The sequence below is a fragment of the Petaurus breviceps genome, unplaced genomic scaffold, assembly GCF_028583685.1.
Source record: "Petaurus breviceps papuanus isolate PSGF00001 unplaced genomic scaffold, PetGlider_PUasm1.0 90919, whole genome shotgun sequence".
NCBI classification, from domain to species: Eukaryota; Metazoa; Chordata; class Mammalia; order Diprotodontia; family Petauridae; genus Petaurus; species Petaurus breviceps.
In genome coordinates this window covers 41,535,845-41,545,595 of record NW_027187378.1, presented here as the reverse complement: position 1 = coordinate 41,545,595, position 9,751 = coordinate 41,535,845, and the positions used below count along the sequence as shown (strand labels likewise).

At 51.8% G+C, this 9,751-nt stretch overlaps 2 protein-coding genes across 3 annotated transcripts in view; one reads left to right on the top strand and one right to left on the bottom strand.

Moving 5' to 3' along the window:
- ADGRA2 (adhesion G protein-coupled receptor A2) overlaps positions 1–4,784 on the top strand; it is a 63,904-nt gene extending 59,120 nt beyond the window's left edge. The window contains exons 16-19 of the mRNA XM_069075924.1: positions 177–321; positions 941–1,086; positions 1,525–1,614; positions 1,870–4,784. Coding sequence (XP_068932025.1) covers positions 177–321; positions 941–1,086; positions 1,525–1,614; positions 1,870–3,151 — 1,663 coding nt within the window. The 3' untranslated portion in view covers positions 3,152–4,784. The remainder of the gene's footprint in view (positions 1–176; positions 322–940; positions 1,087–1,524; positions 1,615–1,869) is intronic.
- A 414-nt stretch (positions 4,785–5,198) lies between these two features.
- BRF2 (BRF2 general transcription factor IIIB subunit) lies at positions 5,199–8,342 on the bottom strand. Of its 2 annotated transcripts, none has more exons than XM_069075922.1 (4): positions 7,960–8,342; positions 7,196–7,255; positions 6,372–6,693; positions 5,199–6,081 (listed from the first exon to the last, which is right to left on the bottom strand). In XM_069075922.1, the coding sequence occupies exons 1-4, from the start codon at positions 8,117–8,119 to the stop codon at positions 5,391–5,393; spliced, it is 1,233 nt and encodes a 410-aa protein (XP_068932023.1). In that variant the 5' UTR covers positions 8,120–8,342; the 3' UTR covers positions 5,199–5,390. The 2 variants fall into 2 exon arrangements, with proteins under 2 accessions (XP_068932023.1, XP_068932024.1); XM_069075923.1 differs by lacking the exon at positions 7,960–8,342 and adding an exon at positions 7,410–7,764.
- Between the last annotated feature and the right edge of the window lie 1,409 nt (positions 8,343–9,751).

Genomic DNA, 9,751 nt, shown 5'->3' with positions numbered 1-9,751 from the left:
TGGAGAAAAGGCGTTGGGGACCTTTCTAACACCATTATTTATGTGGTGAGGGCATCATTTTGAGGGTTAAGAATAGAGGCTTCCCATTCCTTTCCTGCCACCTCCTGACCTGCTGTCCCCAAAGTGCAGAGTGGGTGGGCTAGGGGATGCCCCCAGCTGAGCCCCGGTGCCAGCAGCATGACCTGTATCTATGGCAGCTCCATCCATGTCTCGAGAAAGGGCTGGCATATGCTGCTGAACCTATGCTTCCACATGGCTATGACTTCGGCTGTCTTTGCAGGCGGCATCACCCTCACCAACTACCTAATTGTCTGTCAGGCGGTAAGGCAGAAACTGGGGAAGGGAGTGCTCAGGGTGGGGAAGAAGGATGGGAGGAGAGGTGACCTCAGGGAGGAACAGGAGTCTATGCACAGTGTTGCGGACTGCCCTAGGAGAGAGGATGCTTACACTAATGGGTCTGATGCCAGATCCTCTGCCAGCTTTACGGGAAGAAGGAATAAAAACATGAATGAAGGTCAGGGCAAGGACAAGTGGGAAGTCATGGTACCATGGGCAACTGCAGTGGGGAACATGGGGGTAAGCAGGGCAAGGAAGGATGACACAAGGAACTGAAGGGTGAGGTGACCCAGTAAGAAGAAAACCCGGGAGGGAGGAGATTCCTGAAAACCATTGGGAATATGGGAAGGGGGTGGATATTGTGGGAACCTCCATGGGGAATCATTGAGCAGGATGTAGCTAGGATATCACCTCAGAGACCCTGGAGGGGGAAAAAGACAAATTGCTGTGGGAAGATGAAAAATCATAAGGAATGAGTCAGGGAAATGAAGGAAAAAATGAAAGGAATTTTCCCAGGCAGCTACTATGCTTCTGGGACAATTTTGCCAGCTGCCACCCAGGCTTCCTTCACAGCTGTGATGTCTTCTCGCTTCCCCCACTGTAGGTAGGCATCACCCTGCACTACTCTTCACTGTCCACGCTGCTCTGGATGGGTGTGAAGGCTCGTGTTCTTTACAAGGAGCTGACCTGGAGGGCTCCACCCCCCCAGGAAGGAGAGCCAGCCCCAGCCACTCCCCGTCCAATGCTCCGGTAAAAGATGCCCCCTCTAGCCCCTAAATATTCTTCAGAGCTTGGGAGGACCAAGGCATGAAAAGAGACCTAGATAAGGACAACACTGCAGTCAGCTGAGAGAGGACAGGGCTCATCCAACACATAGAAACCAGGTTTTTCTGAGCACACACTTACAGGGATGATCAGCCCTGGGGAGAGATGAAGCAGGAGCTTAGGTATTCTCTCCTAATATAAGGATAGAGAGCAAGGAATACATCTTCCATGCAGTTCAGCAAAATGAATGTTGAGAGTCAATTTTGCTTTAGTTGATGACAGTCTCTCAACCCACAGGTGAAAGACCCTCCCAGAAGCCTAAGGAGAGAATGGGACGGAGTGGAAAAAGTGATTTCCACAAAGGTCCTTGACCATGAGGTTTCTCACTCTCTTCACTTGTGAACCCAGATCTCTTTTCATCAGGTTCTATCTTATTGCTGGAGGTATCCCACTCATCATCTGTGGCATCACTGCAGCTGTCAATATCCATAATTACCGGGACCATAATCCCTAGTGAGTATGTGCCCAGCTCCCACCCCTCCCGCCCCAGCCAAGTCAAATGCCTAGCCACTCTTTCCACACTGGAAAAACCACCCAGTCAAGCCCTCTCAGCTCCTTGACCTGATCCCATGACTATGGACCGGGTCTTGCTTATCCCTTTCCCTGCACAGTGCCCTCCCTCTTTGAACAACGCCAGTCATTCATTCAGGTTTCCTCCAGGAATTGTTCTCCTTCCTACCCTCCTGACAATTTCCCATCTTTCCACAGCTGCTGGCTGGTATGGCGTCCTAGCCTGGGGGCTTTCTATGTGCCAGTGGCCCTAATTTTGCTGATCACCTGGATCTACTTTCTATGTGCTGGGCTGAGTTTACGGGCCCCCCAGGGGCAAGGCCCCAAAGGGAGCCACAGCAGAGCCTCACTGGAGCCAGGGGAGGACCTCAGATGTCCTGCCAGGCTCCAAGGCAGTGGCCCCCTACTGAGTGACTCTGGTTCCCTCTTGTCTGCTGGGGGTGCGGGAGTGATTTCCCCAGGGCACCCAGGTGATGGAGATGGCATTTATTCCCCAGGGGTCCAGCTCGGGGCACTGGTGACCACTCACTTCTTGTATCTGGCACTGTGGGCCTGTGGTGCTCTGGCAGTATCCCAGCAGTGGTTGCCCAGTGTGGTGTGCAGCTGTTTGTATGGGGTGGTAGCTGTCGCCCTGGGTCTCTTTGTGTTCTCCCACCACTGTGCCAGAAGAAGGGATGTCCGAGCTTCCTGGCAAGCCTGCTGTCCCTCGTCCCCTCCTTCCACTCGGGCACTCCCCAGGCCCTTGTCCACCATCATAGAGGATGGCTCTCCAGTCTTTGCGGAGGGGCATTCCTCCCTCAAATCCTCCCCCAGTGGCAGCAGTGGCCATGCCCAACATACGAGTCCCTGCAAGCTGACCAACCTGCAGCTGGCCCAAAGCCAGGCCTGCGACGTGGGCGTGGCAGCACACGGGGAAGAGCCCGATGCCACCGGCCCTCGGGGCCCTGCTCCCCGCCACCCCAACAACGTGCATCACGGGCGCCGGGGGCACAAGGGCCGGGCCAAGGGCCACCGTACTGGGGATGGGGGAGGCAAGCATCGCCTGAAGGCGCTTCGGGGGGGATCGGGGGCGCTGACGGGGGCGTCGGAGCTGCAGTCCAGCGAGAGTGGAAGCCTGCACAACAGCCCAGCCGACAGCTACCCGGGCAGCAGCCGCAACAGCCCAGGCGCCGGCCCTGGCCTGGACCCGCGGGAAGGAGAGCCTACACTCAGCCCCTCCGAGGGCAGCGACACCAGCGGGGCCCCAGGGCCCGAGGCCGGAGCCGGACGCGCGGGCCAGCGACGCTGTGCCAGCCGGGACAACCTCAAGGGTGGCGCGGGGCTGCTGGAGGAGAGCAAGCGCCGCTCCTACCCGCTAAACACCGCTAGCCAGAACGGAGCCTTGAAGGCCGGGAAATACGATATCAACCTGGGGAGTGCAGAGACTGGAGCTGGTAGCTGTATGAAGACCGGCCTCTGGAAGAGTGAGACCACCGTCTAGTGCGTAGGGGCTGTGGGAGCAGTAGGTATCACACACTCACATGCACACCCTGCTTACTGGCGGCCAAGCTGGGGTCCTCTGGCTGTACCTCAAAAGGTTCCCCATACTGGTGGCAGCCCAAGGCAGCACCTCTCCTTTGCCAGTCCACAAACACTATTCCTTAACCCCACTAGGGGAGAGGCGTCTGCCCCTTTCTGGAGGGTGATTCTGGAAAGGATGACAATCTTTGGAGCACATGAAGGACACTGTGCCTCCCTTCTACCCCAGCCTTACCCTCCTTTTGTGTGTCTGTCCAGGAGCCTTGATACCGTCCAGCAGGAAAAGGCCATTTGCCACCTAGAACCCCTGGAGCAACCCTCCCCCTGCAGAAACCGGGCAGCTTGTGTAGGCTGACGAAGTTTCCACTGTTCTTACCCAAACTGTCTCCCTGTTAGTTGGTTAGAGGAATAGGGTCTCAGGTGAGCTTTCTGGCCAGGCCAGTTCTCTGTGAAGGCCTAGAGCCTCTTTTTTAGGACCAGGGCCTGAGTTCCATGGGTTATCCAGATAATTGGCACTGGTTTGCCAGGTAGGCTGCTGCTTTGGAAGACAACTATGCAAAGGTAAATGGGGAGGGTGGTCTTCAAGAGGGAAAATGGGAAAAGGGCAAGAAGGCAAAGTTTTGTCCAAATAGAACCAAAGAGTGGGGTGCTACCCTTGACCAAGAGTGCCTAATTCAAACTTAATATTTCATTACAAAACTGGGGTCAAAGATGAACCATCCCTAGACTTGAAAGTTGATCATGCCATATGATTTGAAGGCAGGATGTGAATAGAAGGCAAAAAGAACCAAAGCTAAGGAACAGAACTGGCTGTTTTATCTCAAAGAGCAGTGCTTCTGGAGGAGCCATGCTGGGGGTTCAGTGCTGGAAACACTTTTTGAAGCCTAATTCTCACTCTCAGGCTTTGGCCCCAGAGAAAGAATTTCCTTTTCTTGAATAAAAGCATATGACTGAGCTCCAGGGAGTCATAACTACCAGACCCCAGCTCTATGGCTATAAGATGCCCCTCAGAGGTCAAACCAGCTTCCTGTTCTCACTGGGGCCCTAGCAAGGCAGTTGCTGGAGTTTTAGTGGAGAGCCTCCCCCCACTCATGCTGCACAGCTCTTTGCCTTCATGCTTCTACCCCTAGGCCTTTAGCTTTTTCCTAAAGAAACTGACCACCAGTGCTTGAGGATTTGGGGGAGGATGTTCAGACCTAAGGCAGAGAGACCAGCCCTGTTCATGCTTGTCTGTTCTCGTCCTTGTATGTGTCACCCAAGGTCCATAAGGAGGGCATATGGAAAAGGGAGATCCCATTCGTTAGGGTGGGTTCTGTTATTTACGCTTGCTGCACAGAGACTATATTAGAGAAAGAAAGAAAAAAAAGCTTTGTATTATTCTTCCACATATGCTGGCTGCTGTTTACATACCCTGCCAATGCCTTAGCACTGGAGAGCTTTTGCAATATGCTGGGGAAAGGGGACTCGAGGGGAGGGAATGAAAAGTGCCAAAGAAAACGTGTTTTTTAAAAACTCGGGTTTTATACGATAGAATGTTTTCTAGCAGATGCCTCTTGTTTTAATATATTAAAGATTTGCAAAGTCCCATGAGCTTAGCTCTAGTTCACCCTCAATCTTTTTGTCTTGGAGTAAGGGGAAATGTAAAATCGTCCTGTCTCACCCTCCCCAAATCCATAGGTTTTTTCTATATTAAGCTAGACCATTTAATCATTTAGCAAAAAACATGCTTTAACCTGTGGACAGGATGAAATGGTATGATCTCAAGGAAAGAATAAGAGGATCTACTACTCCTACCACATAACCAGAATATTCCTACTAAGTCAACTTGCTTCCAACATACTGCCACACTCAATGCAGTCATCCCTAGTCTTCCAGGGCATGGTACCAATCACACAAAGCAGCCCCTTTGGCCTATATCATATCATGGTAAATGACACTGGCGCTTCTCCTCTTCCCTGGACATGACTGGCCCCTGTTGTAGGACTGCTGAATCACAGCACATCAGGGCTAGAGAGGGCCTTCAGATAATTTATTCCAACACCCCATCCAATATGACTTGCCCAAGGTTATACTGCAAGCAGGAGAAGAACTCAAACCATCTTCTATATCTAGCACTCTTACCACTACACAGCTCTAGAGGGGAACAGTGTAAGTTCTACCAGACACAGGCCACATTCAAAGTCCTCAAGTTAAGAAGCTTGTCAGGAAGGGGCAGGGTGACAGGGGACAGCTTGACTCGAAGCCTGGGCTCTCTGGAAGTCTCTGATTTCTCGAGGTGTACGCAAATACTGTTCTATCTCACTGTCAGATATATCCTCATCCCCAGTAATACTGGAATCAGCAGGAGTGGGACAGGGCCGCTTTGGAGGCCTCAGCATGCAGGGAGGGAGCAGAGGTGGTGGGGAGCTAGCTGGCCTTTTCTTTTCAAGGGTCCCTAAGGTACTGCTCCCTGCCTCCTCCCCATCTCCTTCCTCCTCTTCAGCTTCATCCCGAAAAGCCTGGCGGAGGAGAATGCACCGGTGCTGGAGCAAGTCCCCAATATGCTTCACTACTGTTTGCTTATCTAAGTTCAATATCCGGAGCCAGGCCAGCTGCCCGGCCATCCGCAGAAGAATGGCCAGCAGCTCCTGAACTCGGAGGTGTGCTGGATGGGGCAAGTCAACACCTGCCAACTTGCAGAATCGGGAAAGGGAGCAGGTCAAGCGGCCCCCAGGCTGCAGTGATCTCCAGGCCAGGTAAGCAGCAGCAGTTATCACTGGCACTGGGTGCCTTCCTGTCACCAGCCATGTCTCACTTGCCAGCTCTACCAGTTGTAATGTCCGGGATACCATCTTCTCCTTGTCCTCCACAAACTTGACTGACACAGAGGGGGAAACCTGGAACAGTTTGAAGCTGTAAGACCAAAAAAGAAAGACCTTATTCAGTGTCGAGAGGCTGCTGTTTCTCCTACTGTAACTTAAGTAAGGAAAACAAGCCAGCTCTAAGCAGTAGGGAATATCACCCCTCCTCAGCAATACTGGGTACAATATATACCACTAAAACTGGCACAATGAAAGTAAATACAGACAAAACCTTGTCTGCAGGCTTTGGTCAAAAGTTTAAAAAAGGCAATAGTGTCAAGATTTAGTTGTAGGAAATGTGTCCCATGTTCCCTTCCTCCCAATCGCTCTGTAGGGAGGTACCTGCTACAGTAAGTCTTCACTAGGTCCGCTAAGCTCAAAGCAGGTACATCCAGTCCTAGAACCTTCACTATCTGTAGGTATGTGCCAGAGAACAGTTCTAAGTTGGCATACAACAGGGTGCAAATAGTGCCCATGGTCAGGGGCCAATTATGTTGTCGGCAGGTAACCAGCACACAGCAGCCCACCAACACTTCTTTCTTTTGGAGTCTAGCAGCATGGAGACTAGGGTGCTGGAATGCTCGTTGGTAGTAGGACACTGCAGTGTCCTCAAAGGTTGATGGTAGCTGCAAAACTCGGCAGAGATCTCGAACTCGTCGAAGCCCTAGGAAAATTTACAGTGCTATGTTAACACCACCTTTAAAGCCTGGGTATCAGGAGAGCTTATGCATAGTTTCTACAAAGTCTAAATACTGTTCATGGCACTTCAAAATTCAGTTATCACTTCATATTACTTCCTCCCCAGACACTAAAGGCTGGGGAAAGGCTTAGTTGAGATTATTCTGAGGGTGTAAGGAAACAGTCACTGATCACATCTCCCTCACAATTCAAAGGCCAATATGCTTTCATCCAGAACTAAGTCAGATTCAGTTCGGTACTCTTAGGGTAACTTCAAACCCATCCTGAACCAGACCCAAACCTGCAGCACAGCCTGGCTAACCAACTACCTCACATTAGGAGTTCTGCATGATGGTGAACCAAGTCATTCTTATTTCTCACTCCCAATTATCCCCTATCTTTCTCAGATACCCCAGACAGAACTAATCAAAATAAAAATTTTTGGCCATTCAACTACCTTAAGTCCCATCTCTGGTAGAGGGTCTTACCTCTTTGCTGGCTATGGCTGACCCGTTCATTCTCCCCTGTACTCCTGGAATATGTCACTTCTGCAAGACAAGGATCAGGGACAGGCAGTTTAGTCACTCTGCTCAACAGAACCACCCAGGAAGGCCAGGGGAAAGTCAATTCTGTTCAATTTAACAAGTATTTATTGCAAGTTCCCAATGGAAGGGGTATAACCATAAACCACTACCTTCCCACCTAAAGAATCCATTAAAAAAAAGTACAGGGAAGTCCCATGATGGGGTGGGGAAAGATGGATGAGACAAAAAAGTTACACTCCTGGAAGTTACTTCTACTAGACAAGGATCAGCAACAGACACTTTTAAGTCATGCTCTGCTCAATGGAACCACCCAGAAAGGCAAAGGAAAAGTCAATCCAGTTCATCTTAACATGCATTTACTGCTGCACCTAATGGAAGGGGTGTGACCTTACGCCACTGCCTTTCCACCTAAAGAACCCATTAAAAAAAGTCCCACGGTGGAGGCGTGGGGACACGGAAATTCCTTCTCGGGGTACCTCCCTAGCCCCGGGCTTTTTTACGGGGTGACTGGTGGGTGTGAAGGGGCGGGGGGAGGGGGGGCGGGAATCAAGGTGGAAACGCAAGGTGTGAACGCTCCAGGAGGGTGGCAAGGGGCCAGGCAGCAAAGGGCCACTTTACAGGTTTTCAAGCCTCGCCTGTCGAAGACGCCCACAGGCTAAATCGGAGGCCCGGACTGGGGAGCAGGGAGGGTCCCTGGGCGTATGCACCTCGGAGGTTGCCCTCGTCCGCGAAGGTGGTGGTGAGCAGCCCCTCGGACACCACGCAGCCGCACTCGGCGCACACCAGCTGGCTCTGCGCGTAGTGCGAGTCCTCCACGAGCTCCGCGCAGCCGCAGTCCGGACAGCGGCCGCGGCCCCCACCCGACATCTCAGCTGCACCCCCAGCCTCACCCCAGGAGCAGGACCCGAGCTCAGGCCGCAGCTGCTCGAGCTCCAGACGTCGGCTTGAAACCTCCTCCCACCGCCTGCCCCGCCTTTCTGTCTTCTGCAATTGGGAAGGGGACACTTCTGGGCATCGCACCTTCCTGTTCTCAATCGTGGTCCCGCCTCCTCCCTTACGTCACTTCCGCTCCGCATGCCCGTGCTCGCGCTGCTTCTGACGGAAACCGGAACCTGAAGGAGGTCGCTCCGCCGGTGTCCCCGGCTGTCAGTAGCTAGGCGTTTGGCGTGGGCTGCTCCGTCCCGCCCGTGTCCGGCAGGCTGACACAGCCTGAGGGCCGGCCCTTGGGTGGCAGGAAGGTCCAGAGCCTGGCTCTGCTCTTCTGCCTTTAGTGATTTCTTATGTTAGTGATCGAGGAGGGAAGAGACTCCTCAGCTCAGCTTTTCGTGGTTAGACGATGAGAAGGGACCTAAAAGTGCTTTAAAGTTATCGGTGCGGGCGAAAATGTCACCGGCCCCACAGGCGTCCAGCTGCCATCTCAAAACCAGCCACTGAGGCGGCCAGCCCGCGGAGCACCGGGAAAAGCGCTGGACCTGGAGTCGGGAAGTCCTGAGTTCAAATCCTGCCTTGGACAGTAGCTGGGTGACCCTGGGCAAGGCACTTTGCAAGCGCTTACCTCCCTTACCTCTTGTGTAAAATGGGGGTAATGGCAGCACTTAACTCACCGTGCGAGGATCAAAAGAGATGTTTGCAAAGTGTCTAACACATAAGCTTTTAGAAATTGCTGATTCACTTTTCCCTGAGGCTGAAGATTCCTCCCCCCCCCCCTCAGTCTCACTGTGAGGACACTTCCGTGATTCCCGCAGTAAATTTTAGGAAAGGCGGTGTGTACAAAGGAAACTTTGTCTCCACCTACAAAACAAACGGTGCATGCTCAAATAAGGGTCGTCTTTTCAATTCTGAGAACTTCCACGAAACACAAGCTGGGCGCCGAAGGGGTTACAAAGCACCAGGAGAAGTGTTTTATCGGAATCGGAATGCTGATTTTGCACTGGGGCTGGGTATCCTACTGAGATTCCTGAGGCAAAGTTAAGTCTGACAGATTGCAATTTTGGTAACTAACAGCCTATAGTTATGCTCACAAAAATGCTAATGATAATAGATTCCGTTTATAGAGAGTTTTTAACCTTGCAAAGTAATAACTGGCATGGATATAGTGTTTTATGCTTAGAAAGCATTTGCATGTTGTATCTGATCTCATTGGATAGTTACAGCTCTCTGAGCTAGGCACCACAGTTATTTTATCACCATTTTACAGATGAGAAAGGGAGATTTGGGTTAACTGACCTGCCAATAGACACACAAGTAGCAGGTGTTGGAGGAGGGATTTGAACCTAGACCAGCTGGGCTCCAAGTCCATTAGCATGTGTGTATGTATGCACACACCAAACGCTTAGTGAGGTGTACAGCAAAAGAAGGAGAGGGAGTATATCAGATTATACAGGACACTGGACTTGGAGTCTGAAAGAACTTGTTCAAATCCTGCCTCAGACACTGAACTAGCTGTTTGACACTGGCAAGTCCCTTAACCTTTCTGGGCTTCAATATTCTCATCTGTAA